Below are 14911 nucleotides of genomic sequence, written 5' to 3' on the forward strand. Positions count from 1 at the left end.
CCACCTACCTCTTTGTGTCTGTGTGTTGGGGGGGGGGGGGGTCATCAGCAGGATCACAAAATCTAGCTTCTGGCTTGGTGTTGCATTTATCTGTATTTTATACTCAAGTTAATGATTTTATTTATAATTAAAGATTTATGACAGAGCTAAAATCAAGCACACTGTAAGCTAATGTAATAGTAGTTGAAGACATTTGTTTATAAAATAGTCTCTGGATATTGTTTTTGCTAACTCTGTTAGTTGTGTGCATCTTTCATTAAGTTAAACTGGGTGTAATATTAACCACTCATAATCAATACCCATCCATTTCTGTTTATCTTGGAGCTGGGTTCTAAAATGAATAAGCTGCAGTTTTGGCTTAATGAGTTATGATCAGGCTGTCTGACAGCACGTCCTATAGATAAGCAGGTGGGTGAATTGTTTCCTGCTGTCAGTTGCTGTCTTCTGTCACTTTTTTTTTTTGTGTGTGATTTTTGTCATTTATTTCTCATTGTTTTATCATATTTTGGGGATGGGGGGTTGGGGGTGTACTGTGGTTGTTGGTTTCCTTGTTAGTTGAATGGCTTGTTAAGGTTATATTTTATGTGAATTGGTGTGTATAGTTAACTTCAGTTAGCACTGGGATGCTTGCATTTTTGGGTTATTAGAAGTATCGTGATAACATTTTTGAAATGTTGTTTTTCTTGTTTTATGATAATTCACAATTAGGGCTGTGCATATTGCTTTGTTGATTTAGGTAGTCACAGTGGGACTGATGTCTGTGCAACAGCACTGTGTGTTGTAAGAGTTTGCAGTTATCTCCAGTGTTGCATGATTATATAGCTGATAAAATGTATAAGTAAAAGGGATGTAGAGGCAGCTTCCTTTAAACATATGGTGCATAGGGGCTGGCCCCTTTTAAAAAAACACTGAATGTTCTTCGTTTTCCATTGCTGCAGTCCTTACTGCCCGAATAGTCCCAGAGTATAAGGCTGGCGTCGGTCGGCGCGATTACTGGCTGGCGTCAGTTCGTCAGGTACTAATCGCATGACCGGCGTCATATCCTCAGTCTTTTTGCCGCATGGTCCGATGCAGAAGCAGTTTTGCGAGTGCAGGTTGGCGTTCTGAAATATTTCGAACCGAGTTTCAGACGAAACAGAGTTAAAAATACCCGTTGGAACATTTTGGTTTTTTCTTGCCTCGAGTTTGCAGTTATCTCCAGTGTTGCATGATTATATAGCTGATAAAATGTATAAGTAAAAGGGATGTAGAGGCAGCTTCCTTTAAACATATGGTGCATAGGGGCTGGCCCCTTTTAAAAAAACACTGATTTCTTGATTACTTGTTTTATTCAAGAAACACTTTTTCAGTGTACACTCACTGATAAAGCATTCCTTGTAATGAGGTGACTGTTGAAGAGAGGTAACGCAGTGAATTTTCAGTCTTAAAAATTTCCCATAGGAGTTCACAAAGTATATTAGTGGTGTTTGTGTGTATATGTGATGGACTTCATCCCTGACCAGGATTAATTGTTTGCCTTATGGCATTGAATATTAGGGTGTGTTTTGCTTCCCCCTTGACATGAGTAAGATAGAAGCGGTATCTAAAAATAAATGAGTGCTCCATTGTTGTTTATTGTCTTGTGTATTTTTAGATACAGTTGTAAGATCTATAGTGGTTAAAGCTTGGAGCATAACTGTGAGAATACAAAGAGTTTATATGACTCTTAGCTGATAAAGATGCAATATTTATTTTTTATTTGTATTTGGTTTCCCGGATAGAGCACCGATCTCCATGGACCTTTTTCCTGACTCTGCCCTGGAGCCAAGGTCTGGTTAATTGACTTGCTCAAAGTCACATAGGCAGTGGAGACTGAGGGAATCAAACCTTGCACCACTGGAGCACAGGAAACAGCTTATTTTAATAGCTCCCCAATCCTCTAGGATAAAAATTTCAGCTTGTCATTTTGTATCCCCTATTTCATTTTGTGTTCTTGTTTTGTCTTTTTTAAACCTTTTCTGTAAGGTTTTCCTGAATTTGTAGCTCCACTTTGGAATTATGCCTGATGATTTGCGTATTTTTCTCATTCCTTTTTTCTGATCCCATATGTTCCAGATGAGTGTGTAGTAGTATCTTTTCATAGAGATGAAGTATTTGTGCTTTCTTCCTATTGTGTTGGGGGCCTTGCCATTGCTCCTAGGATGTGCAACTCTCCATTTTCTAGTTATTTTAATACCGTGGATTATTTGTTTAATGCAATTTTTAGGAGAAAAAAAGTTATTTAATCCTTTAGTTGGGATAATGTTGTACAAAGAAGATGTGTTTACTGAAGTTGTGGATTTGTCACAGTGCTTTAAAAATGCCCATGAAAATCAGAGTGCACATGTTTTGCTTGGAATGTATGAGCAATTATTTTTTCATCTTTGTGTCTGTTGTAAGACAGTGCAGATTTCTGTACTCTTGCTTCTGCTTTCTGTTATGTTTTCTTCTTCATATTCTACTTTTAACATTCACTTTACCATTTTAATGCATGTGTTTTTGAGTTCGGTCCATCTACAATAGATAACATTACTTCAATGTTATGAGAGTAGTCACAGCAACGCAGTAGCTGATGCAGAATTGATTAGGAGCATTCTTTCATGAGTAACAGTAATACAACAGTGGTTCATATTTTTTTCTTCTTCTTTATATGCAGGGAAATTGTGAATGTGGCATTTAACCGTTGTGATCCCCTATGGTGCCTTAATTTTTCAAGCTCAGATAAATACTTATCTGTGTCTGTGTGAAAGCTAGTCATATGTATCATGAATGATCAGTTATGTTGCTGGAGCATCATTTCCATGTTGTTTTTCTTCCAGGCAGATGTTGTAGCCCCTTTAATTAACATAGTGGGTTTTTGGTTATTAGCTAGTAACCGTGCAAAATATTCTTTCCATTGTGTAATTGTGAGTATAGTAAATAGTATTTGCTGTGTGTTTTGGTACTTTGCAGCTATTAATCTGGTCCTGTGGGTTGCCTTTGGAAAGCAGCATTGTACTCAAGCTTTACTAGTGAGTGAACAGATGAATAAAACTGAATAATAACTGCATTTCTTGCATTGCTTTACAGGGGACTTTTAAGTTTAGGGCAGAAAGTGACCTACTTCTTGCCGAACACCATAAACTCCTGCTGTATGATGGTAAATTATCCAGTTGCATTGCATTTACGTACAATCCCAGAGCGACGGATGCTCAGCTATGCCTGGAATCGTCCCCTAAGGATAGCCCTTCTATTTTTGTGCACTCTCCTCATGCCCTGATGCTTCAGGTATGATGTACATTTTTTTGCTTGGTTTGTACCAGTGCCTTGTATATGTGTTCAGTTTTCTAAAGTAGTTATTTTGAAATTGTTCTCTAATTACATAACTTCCTGGTTGCTGCAATTTGTTATAAGTTGATGATGATTGTGTTCTTCCCTTACAATTTACTGTTTCACCTTTAGCTGCTTAGCAAAAGCACCACTTCCCCTGCATCTACCCATGGTCAGTGACTGGTAAGTGCACCCTCTCAGCTGATGCCTTTAGACTATAACTCTTTGTAGGCCATTAGAAATGGATAAAGGGGGATGAAGGTGCAAGTTGGTGTAGCTTTATCACCAGGCGAGTCATCCCTTAATTATAACTCCTCACTTAGGTTAGGTGAATGAGTCCCAGCTTGTAGCTTCTCAGTTATTCAGAGAAGTGAGGTTAGGGGGATGACTTTGTGGTTTTATTTTTTGTTTTTGTAAGAGCACATTTTGTACTTTTTTTAAAGCATTTACATAGTGTGCATTTTCTGTGATCATGAACTACTTGTGTTCCTTTGCTGGGCTTCATTTCCTGTACATGCACTTAAAAAGAGGTCCAGCAGTTTATATGAATGAGTGAATACGAATACACTAAACATTGTAAGAGATGGCTTTACATGTAGCCGTCACCGACGGATAGTACCATAATCAGATCAGTTATATACTTAGCAGTCAGATGTGGAACAGTTATTTACAGTCAGCCAAAACTAGACTTGGAGCTAACTGTGGCTTAGACCATCAGCTCCTTATTGCAAAGTCTTGGTTTAAAATAAAGAAAATAAGAAAAATGTTCCAAGTGAATATGTAAAGGAAGTAAAGAATAGATATAATGGATTAGACCTTGTGGGTAGAAAACTTGAAGCAGTGTGGACAGCAGAAGTCTTTATTTTTTGAGGTGGCATCATAAAATTTCCCAAAGCAAAAGAGGATTAAGAAGACAAAATGCCTGCCAGTGGAAGCTTTAGAAATAACAATTCATCAGACTGAGCCCTTACAACAAACTGAATAGTTAAATCCATCCATAACCCTTTTTTCTCATTTTCCACATGGGGTTGGGATGTCACTTCAACAGTGACAATCATCTAGAGTCAAGGGTTGCTAGTCCTTCCCCATTTGTTCTTTCATATCACTTACGTACATGCGCGCACACCCCCCCCCCCCCCAGTGACCAGTTGAGAGTGCCCAGTCTACCTGCTGCATGTTGTTGGAGTGTGGGAGGAAACCAGAGCACCTGAAGAAAACCAGTGCGAACACAGGAAGAACATGCAGACTCCACACAGTTGAGAATTGGACAAGAGAACCTCTTGCTGTGAGGTCACGGCACTATCCACCATGCCACCAGTCACATGTTTAATAGATTATTAAGACCACATTTTCAATGCTTTATACCTTTCATTTTCCATTAGGCTTTAAAATTCTCAACATAATTTAAATCCTGGGTAATTGTAGGTATCTAATTTCACCTGCCAGCTGTACTCTTTAAAATCAAAAATATCCTCAGAGTTCAATTAAGTGTTATAATTAACTGCATCAGCTGTAACACAAGTAAAAATTTTCTTCTGCTACAAAAATAAACGTGCCTGGAGAGTGCAGTTTTTCACCCTTGGTCTGAGTCGCATACAAATGCTGATAGATTTTAAGTTGCAGCTCTTGTGCTCTCGCTGAAGCCAGTAGAAACAAGCAGCAGGAGTAAGTCAGAAGCATATGATGTGTGTTAAATTAGTGGCAATAGTTCTTCATATTCAGACATTCTTTTTGCTTTAATATAGTTTCCGCGGTGGTGGTGCTGCGGTAGCGTTGTCGCCTCGCAGCAAGACGTTATCCCACTCGATTCTCAGATCGTCTTCTGTGGAGACATGCGTGAATGGGCGTACCTTCGTTGAAGGTTGTGCGTTAGGGCTGGCAACTCAGCACGTAAAAGTCAACTGCCACTCATTAGTGGACCGGAGTTCCGCTGTGGTGACCCCTAACCGGGAAAAGCCGAAAGACACAACCACCATGAATGACATGAAATTCTTAGAAAGTGACTTATTGGTTACTGTTGAAATTGTCTGTGTACTGTCATTTCCAGTAAAGTGGATCTAGAAATGTTGCATAATGAAATGAACAATTCCTTTAGCAATGAACAAGTATGTATAATAATGAAAATGTTAGACAGTATTCTTGGATATAATTTCACTGAGTTTGATTCTGTGACTTTTAGACAGATTAATGGCGTTGCTATGGGAGGTATTGATAGCTCCCTGTTATACAAATCATTTGGCAGGCTGGGAGAAGGAATTTATTATGTATTCCTACTCTAGTCATGTTAGTAAGATTAATTTTTTTAGATATTTTATGGATGATTTTTTTTTGTCTGGAGAGGTAGGTCTTATTATTTAGATTTATTTATTGAGCATTTGAATAGTTTGAACTGCTATATGATGCTTATATAGGATTCAAATTTTAATTCTATTAACATTTTAAACAAATTCAAGGATACAGTCTGCAGACCAAACTATAGGTTCATAGGTGTTTACAAAGCTAATGTCTGCAGGGGCCTTTTTAAGCCTAGCCATGCATCCCAAATCTCTGACCAGTTCTGATACCCATGATAAGTTTAAGCAGGGACTTGGGAGATGAACCAATTACAGGTTGCCTGTGTCCATTAGAGAGACAAGTGCCAACCCAAGGATGGATTTCTTGTTCCTCATCCAATTGTCCATGTTACACTTGAATTAGGTTAGGGAGCAGCTCTGCTTCACATAGATGGGGAGCCTGTTCCAGAGACTAGATAGTGTCTTGGATACATACCTGTCTCTCCTGCAGGTCCTATTTATTTCACATGCAAGGTTTAAGTGTTTAGAACGGATAATTCTGGTGCTGATTGTTTTGTGGATATGCAGGAGAACTGTCAAAGTGAAGTCTGACAATGCCCTGTATGCCGGGCATAGATCTCCTCCCAACAAGCCTGCAGGAGACCGAATACAGGGATAGGGCATTGTGGCACTCTGCATAGGACATGTTACTTACTGCCTGTATTCTTTTAGTGAGGAACCTCTGTGGACATTACATTTTTTGGATATGCCTGGCTAGGTACATACCAAAAGGGGCATTATACTCAACTAGAGGTATGATGAATGCCGAATACAGTGAAACGACAACTTCCTTGGACTTGGATGCCATGTCTTTGTTTATAAGTTGCACAACCTAGAATGATTTACTCACTTCTGTAGACATGTCATGGTCAAAGACTAGATTACTGTCTGTGTGTGTCCCCAAGTCCCTGACTACTGGGTCAACTCTAAGGGGTGTGTTATCAGTGTGATTGTTACCAGAGGTGGATGACTTCCTGAGGGATACTCTTAAAGCATTTTATGGCATTTAATTTTAGTCCATGGCTCTAACACCAGTTATTTGCCTGCGTCAGCCTTTCCTACAGAACATTTGTCAGTGTGGGATTAAATGACAGCTGCTAATTTGCTATCATCTGCAAATTTAGTCAGCCAGAGACCATTGACACAGGCCTTGATTTCAGAGAGGTAAATGCTAAAAAGGAGTGGTCCAAGGACTGATCCCTGAGGGACTCCAGTTGTGACTGGCCTCTTTGTAGAGGTGGACTCCCCAGTTTTAACTTCTTGGATCCTGTCTGTGAGCCAGTTGGCTGTCCACTGGGTGACATACTGGTTTGCACCTAATCTCTTGAGTTTGTCAACAATGCCTGATTGGGGTATTGTGTCAAATGTCTTGGTCAGGTCAAGGTAGGCAGTGTGAACCATTTTGCCCTCATCCATTTCTTTGGTGACCTTGAGAAGTCCACCAGGTTTAGTAGAAGTGATCTGCTCTTGATGAAACCGAACTGGGTTGGGTCCAGTGTCTGGAGGATGTTCTTCGTTTTCCATTGCTGCAGTCCTTACTATTGGGTATAGTCCGCGTCCAGTCGGCCCGAATACCAGAGTATAAGGCTGACGTCGGTCAGGGCGCATTAGACTGACGCAGTACGCCAGGGTACTATGACCGCCATATCCTCAGTCTTTTTTGCCGCATGGTCCGATGCAGAAGCAGTTTTGCGAGTGCAGGTTGGCGTTCTGAAATATTTCCGAAACCGGAGTTTCAGACCGAAACAGAGTTGGCTAAGTTACCCGTGGGGAACATTTTGGTTTTTCTTGCCTCAGTATTTTACCGGATGTCAGAAAAAGTGAATAACTGTATTTCTTGTGGGAAACAGATACCTCATAGGGATTACCATACCTTGTGTATACCTTGTTTAGGGCCTGAGCACGACGTTGTTGGTTGCCGCTCTTGTGCTAGGTTTAACAAACGCACTATTAAGAGGAGGTTAGACTGTGCCAGGTTAGTGTTTGGGAAGCGTTGTAATTATAAAATGCCGCCGGATGCTCCGCCGCTTCCAAGAAGCGCAAGGACAAAACAGTGAAGCCTAGGGTTGATGAACCGCAGTCCCGGACGCCGGTTCTTTAGAAGGCTCAGTGGAGCCAGAGGTTTTGCCAGGAGTTTCCATGGAGTCTCAGGCAGAAACTTTACTGTTACAGGATGTGCCTTCTCAGGAGGTAGGCCAGGCTGAGGGGCTTCTCAGGTAACTGTTCTTCCCTCTCTTCCCAAGGTAGTTAGAGCCTCTCCTTCTGTTGCCAAAACTTCTTTGAGAGGTAGGCCTAGTTCAGCTTCAGTGGGGCTTCTCCTAGCATTTCGGGTTCTGTACCTAAGAAACATATACTTAAAATCTCAGAAGATTTAATTACTATGATTAGAGGTTCTATGCCCCGCCTGATAAGAGGCCTAGGGTGGAACCGAGTTTGATAGTTTTGAACAGTGTTCAGAGGCTTCAGAGTCTTCTGGGAAGACTTGCAGGAGTATCCTACTTATTCTGATTCTGATGTGGATGATTCCACTCCTACAGCTTCTCCTCCTGAGGATTTCTCATTTTCAGAGACTCTGCATTCCATGAGGGAGCACTTTAAATGGGAAGGCCAGGATTACTCTGATTCCAGGAAAAGGCTTAGGGAATTCTTGTTTTACCCCAGCATAGGCCCTTAGCTATTCCTCCTGTGTTGAATGTGGTGGAAGATGTTTTGCAGAGGCTTCCTGAACCCTGACTCTTTGCCTCCTGCTCCTGTTAAGCCTGATGGGTATTATAGGGTGCGCTCATAAGTATTTGTTTAAGAGTCCTAGGGCGGACCCAGAAACTATTTCTCAAGGGCCTAAAGGTGTTAAGGCTTCTGTGGTTAAAAATCCTGTTCCCACTGATAAAGAGGCAAGGGCTTTGGATAGGTGGGGAAAGAAAGTGTATACTTCTTCCACTCTAGCCATGAGAGCGTTGAATTGTCAGTTTCACATGCTAAAATATCAGAATTATCTCCTTTCACAATTAAAATCTAAGGTGGATGCTTTGTGAAGGTATTGTGTGTAAAGAGTTGCTGGATTTGGTTCATGTGTCTGAACAAGTGGGTAAGCATTCTTTGCAATGTGGTTTTGATGCTTTACAGGCCTCCTCGAGGGTGGCTGCTACTAGTTCTGTTCTTTGCAGGCATGCCTGGTTGAAGGATCAGAATTTAGCTGAGCATGTTAAGACAAGGATTTTGGATGCTCCTTTACAGTCTGATGTGTTGTTTGGATCGCCTGTGGAAGCAGTTTTAAAGAAAATGGAGGACAAAGCTAAGTCTATGCAAACTGTTAAAGATTTTTGCAGGTGCAGCCACCAAGTTTAGTAGAAATTGGCCTGCTAAGGGTGGACATATCCTGCTTATGATTCCCAGTCTAGGGGTAGGTCTAGACGTGGTAGGGGCAGGGCTCAAGGTTCTTTTAGGCCTAGAACAGGAGTTCACCTGCTCAGACTTCTGGTGAGGGCAGGGTCAGTCCTTTCGTAAACAGACCCAATGACCTGTCTTTTCAGCTGCCAGTAGATTCTCGCCTGGCAGCTCCTTTGGGAGGAAGACTGTCTCTTTTCAAAGAAAATTGGGATTTAATTACTCAAGACAAATGGGTGTTGGATATCATTCACCACGGTTACAGATTTTATTTCCATACAATGCCCCTTTCAAAGGCATGCCAGACGTTCCTCCTCCACAAAGAAAGGAGGCTCACAAGCAAGTTTCTCAGTTACTCCAGATGGGGCCATTCAGCCAGTCCCTGTATCAGAAAGGGGCCTAGGATTTTATTCTCGCCTGTTCCTAGTACCAAAGAAGGGGAACACGTGGAGACCAATTTTGGATTTATCTCTCCTCAACACTTTTCTGGACATTCCCAAGTTCAAGATGTTGACGTTACAACAGCTTTTACCTCTGCTGGGCAAAGATCACTGGATGGTAACTTTAGATCTCAAGGAAGCTTACCTTCATGTGCCTATAAGGCTAAGTTGCAGGAAGTATCTGCCGTTTCGAGCTGGAAATTCTCATTATCAGTTCTCTGCATTGCCCTTTGGCTTATCTACTGTGCCCAGAGTATTCACAAAGGTTCTGGCTCCAGTGATAGCTTACTTCAGGCTTCAAGGAATTCAAATCTATCCTTACTTGGACGACTGCCTGATTCTGGCTCAAGAAAAGGAAGACCTTCTACAGCATCTGGAATATGTTATAGCAGTGCTAAGATGCCTAGGGTATTCTGTGAACGAAATAAAGTCCAGTCTAGTACCCTCTCAAGACATGTGCTTTCTGGGTGTGAGACTGAATACAGCAGCCCAGATGGGCTTTTAACCCCGGACAAACAAAAGAGTCTGTCACTTTACTTCCATCAACTATCTCATCAGTCCGTGCTGACTGCAAGGACAGTCCTTCAAGCATTAGGGTTCATGGCATCTTGTATTCTGGTGCTTCCCAATGCCAAACTGCATATGAGGAAGCTACAATGGTATCTCAAAATGTATGGACACAGCACTGCCAGGATTTGGACACTGTCATTCAAATAATACCTTGCCTTCAAAAGAATTCTTGTGGTGGGCTCAGGAATGTCACCTAAACAAGGGACTCTCTGTGACCCGCCAGAGGCAAGTCAGATTTTAACGACAGATGCCTCGGACATTGCTTGGGGAGCTCATCTAAATGGAAAGTGGATACAAGACAAGTGGCCTGCCAGACTACAGCATCTACATATCAACATGAAGGAGATGTTAGCAGTCCAGTTTGCATTAATGGCTTTCAAGGAGTTACTTCTTCCAGGGCAGGTGTTGATTCTAACAGACAACACAACTGTCATGTGGTACATCAACAAGCAAGGGGAACACATTCTTATCCTCTATGCAGGCAAGCAATGATTTTATGGGAGACTGCGCTAAGCTTGCAACTAACTCTTCAGGCAAGGTTTCTGCCAGGAGCACAGAACTCCTTAGCAGATGTGTTAAGCAGACAAATCATGGATCCCCACGAGTGGAAACTGGATCTTCATGTATTTCAGAAATTGACAGTGTCATGGGGAACTCCAGACATAGATCTGTTCGCTTCTCCACTAAACCACCAGCTGCCAAAGTATTGCACAAAGGGGTTTCATCACACAGCTTGGAAAGTGGATGCTCTGTCTTTCAGTTGGAAAAACCTTCATGTGTATGCCTTTCCACCTCTGCCTCTTCTTCCAAAGGTACTATTAAAGGTCAGACAAGACAGGCCAAGGATGATTTTGATAGCTCCAGATTGGCCTCGCAACACTGGTACCCACTACTGGAGTCTGGTAAAGAAGCCTCCATGGCCTTTACCTCTGATTCCTCATCTGTTATCTCAGAAGGACGGTCATCTGCTCAATGTCAAGCTTCACTCTCTTCATCTAACAGCCTGGCATATTCTGTGTTGAAACACAGCAGGTCTCAACTTCCTCAACAAGTTTTAAATGTGATTATGGAAGCTAGAAGACCTAGTACAAGGAGAGTGTAAGAAAAATGGAACAGATTTTTATTTTGGAGTACAGCAAAGAATTTGGAGATTTCTGAGCCTAATTTGAGTGTGGCTCTTCAATATCTTACTGAGTTATTGGACAAAGGTTTGTCCTTCTCTTCCATTAAGATTCATGCTGCAGCAATTTCAGCTCACTATGATTGTGACCCACCTTTGTTTTCGCGCATCCTTTGTTCAAGCAGTTTCTTAGAGGGGCAAAGAATATAAGACCCCCACGTAGAGCTCCTACTCCTGCTTGGGATCTCAATTTTGTGTTGGAAAACTTACTCTACAACCTTTTGAGCCTGCAGCTACTGCTGAATTGAAATACTTGTCATGGAAGACTGCTTTTCTGTTGGCTATTACTTCTGCAAGAAGGGTGTCTGAGTTGCAGGCCCTTATGGCAGTAGAGCCCTTTTGATTTTCCATAAGGATAGGGTATCATTACGCACTAATCCTTCCTTTATGCCTAAGGTGGTTTCTAGTGTGGCTTTAAACCAAACTATTCATTTGCCTACGTTTTATGCAGACCCTCAAAATAAAGGGGAAAAGATTTTGCACACTTTAGATGTACACAGGCAATTGCTTTATTTAAGCAGGACTAAGGATTTTAGGCAGTCTCAGCAGTTGTTTGTTTCTTTTGCTTTGAGTTCACAGGGCAAGCCTGTGTCAAAACAAACTATTTCTAGGTGGATTGGCTTTTGCATTGCATTTTGTTATTCCCATCATGGCAAGGAGATTCCAGCTGGGATTAGGCCTCATTCCACTAGGGCTACTGCCACTTCAACAGCATTTCTAAGGGGTGGCAACTAAGGATATTTTGGAAGCAGCTACTTGGAGTTCAGTGCATACTTTCTCTAAGCATTATCACCTTCCTATCTACTCTAAGTCTAGGGCTGGTTTTGCCACAGCTGTTTTGCAAGGCATGTTGTCAGCTCCTACTTCTTTATGATTTGCCAGCCTCCCTTACCTCTGCTTTGGGATTCTACCCAATAAGGACTGCAGCAATGGAAACGAAGAACATAGTACAGTTTTGTACCTACCATAAATGTAGATGTTCGAGGATTCCATTGCTGCAGTCCAATCTCCCTCCTTCCCTCTGTGTTTAGGGGTGGTTGTGTAGGTGAGTTTACATGCTTATATTTTTGTATATATTCTTGTATATATTGTACATGTTTTTGGTGCAGGTATTTTGGGCCTTGTCTTTTTAGGGTCTTCTGACATCTGGGGCAAGAAAAGACTGAGGATATGACGTCGGTCATGCGCATTAGTACCCCCACGTACTGCCGTCAGTCTAATGCGCCCTGACCGACGTCAGCCTTATACTCTGGTATTCGGGCCGACTGGACGCGGACTATACCCAATAGTAAGGACTGCAGCAATGGAATCCTCGAACATCTACATTTATGGTAGGTACAAAACTGTACTTTTATTGTCATTATTGATAATTTCCATGATAATTCTTTCTATGGTTTTGCATTTAAGACTAGTGAGAATTGTGAGGCCTGTAGCTTTCAGGATCTGTAGATGGCCCGTATTTGTGCAGAGATGACTGTTGCTGTTCTCCATTCATGAGACACGAAAGCTGTTTGGAGGCTACAGTTAACGCTCCTATGATGTAATGGGAGGGGACCTACCTTTGGTCCACCTTCTAATAATGGAATAAAAAGCCCTGATGAAACTGTCATCACTCAATCTTTTAAAAAACACTCATCTGCAAATAAAGGAATTTCTACAGGAACTGTATACTTGTCTTTTTTCAACCTAAGGGCCTCTGATTTGCCTCCCACAGGTATCTTGAACTGATGGAACACTGAGATGAGAAGCACCCCAGGACCACGAGAAGAAGGAAGAGCCTTATAGCACAAGTTTCTTCCCCAGAAACATCTCCAGTAGTGGCAAGTGGATACCAATCCTTAGTTAAGAATATAGTCATGGAAAAGAAAGGGATGTATATCTGCATTGACAATAATTATTGTACATATTGAAATTCTGACACCAGCATGGAAACTGTAAGGGAAAGGTATTCCCATACCTGGTAGATTTAGATGTAAATTTAATTTTGTAGTATATACAGCTGTCTGCCAAGAATGTGTGTTGTTTTATATTGAATGAAGTTCAGAAAGCTGCATGTTAGAATTTAAGCTTTTTTATGCTATTGAGACCAATGCACTGTCCGGGCACATTGACTCTTGTAGCAAAAGGAAAAGTTTTGTTTTTGTTTCAGTTGATGCATTTAATAATGAGACTAAATTGAAATCAGGATATTTTGGATTTAAAAGACTGTAGTTGGCAGATAAAATTAGATGCCAGGTCATAATGTCATGAAGTTTAAAGTCTACCCAAAACTTAAAGGGTTAAAGCATTGAGTATATGGTCTTAATGATATGATAAACACATGACCTTTACTGAAGTTGTGTGTATAATTTGTTGTAAAGATTAATCCGATTGTCCTGTTTCAAAGATAAAAGCAATAACTGAGTGAATAAAAGTTTTATATTCTTCAGTTTATTTTTTATTCTTTGGATTTACTGTATTACTACTGTACTGTTGGAAGCTTTTATTTCACTGATTTAAAGATTTAAAAGTGTCCAAGGAAAGGCAAAACTATGTTGAACTGAATGCAGAGTTTCAGAGAATAGCAGAGAGAGATAAGGAGGTATATTAAAATGAGCAGTGCAAAGAAGTGGAGAAGGCAGTAGAATTGGAAAGAGAAGACCTATTCAAGAAGATTGGTCATTTTGATGGAATCTTCACAGTGAAAATGGGCATGATGAAAGACAAAGATGAGAGGGAGACCCGCTAGAAGCAGAAAATATGAAGAGGTGCCTGTGGAATAAACAAAAATGTATATAAGTACCACCTTTGCATCAGTGATGCATATGATGGTATAGATATTCTGGACAGTGAAGTTAAACGAGCTATAGAAAGCCTTTTTGATATAAGGTTACAAGAAGTGGTGGACTTCTAGCTGAATTACTTAAAATACTGCAAAATGACGTTACGTTGCTACTTGGAATTTGCCAGTAAAATTTGGAAAACATGATAGTGGCCATTAGATTGGAAAAGGTCAGTTTATATTCCAGTCCAAAAAAGGGGCAGTGATAAGAGTGCTGTAATTATTGAATAGTTGTATGTGCTAGCAAGGTAATACTAATGATCCTGCAAAGTAGACTCCAGCAATATCTGAACTGAGAACTACAAGATGTGCAAGTAGGTTTTAAAACAGGCAGAGGCACCGGAAACCAGATAACCAGCATCCACTGGCTAATGGAGAAAGCAAGGGAGTTCCAAGAAAATATTTACTTCTGATTTATTGACCACTCTAAAGCCTTTGATTCTGAGGATTGTAACAAACTGTGACAGGTTCTTATAGAAATGGAGATAGCGGGTCACCTTGTTGACATCTGTAGAATTTGTATGCAGAACAAGAAGCAGTAGTTGGAACAGAATCTGGAATAACTGACTAGTTCAAGACTGGGAATGGAGTATGACAAGGCTGTAGGTTACCCTACTTGTTCACTGTACTGGCTTAGATGAATTGTATGCTGGAATCAAGCTTGCTGGTAGAAATATTAACCTCAAATTTGCCTGATACTTGTACTTGAGGAAAGGTTGAAGGAGTATGTTGGAGAAGAAAGTACAATGCACAAAAGTGGCTTGTTGCTGAACATGAGAAAATAAAGAAAATTATGTTGTATAACCCCATCGGTTCTTTATAAACAAATTTGAAATAAGTGACAGACTTTATTTTC

General features: G+C 40.9%; 1 protein-coding gene across 1 annotated transcript in view; it reads left to right on the forward strand.

Moving 5' to 3' along the window:
• LRBA (LPS responsive beige-like anchor protein) overlaps positions 1–14911 on the forward strand; it is a 4045850-nt gene that overhangs the window by 770296 nt on the left and 3260643 nt on the right. The window contains exon 9 of the mRNA XM_044063433.1: positions 3088–3285. Within this exon, the coding sequence (XP_043919368.1) occupies positions 3088–3285 (198 nt within the window). The remainder of the gene's footprint in view (positions 1–3087; positions 3286–14911) is intronic.

This window comes from Protopterus annectens, chromosome 2.part1 (genome assembly GCF_019279795.1).
Source record: "Protopterus annectens isolate FY-2018-M chromosome 2.part1, PAN1.0, whole genome shotgun sequence".
Classification (NCBI taxonomy): Eukaryota; Metazoa; Chordata; order Ceratodontiformes; family Protopteridae; genus Protopterus; species Protopterus annectens.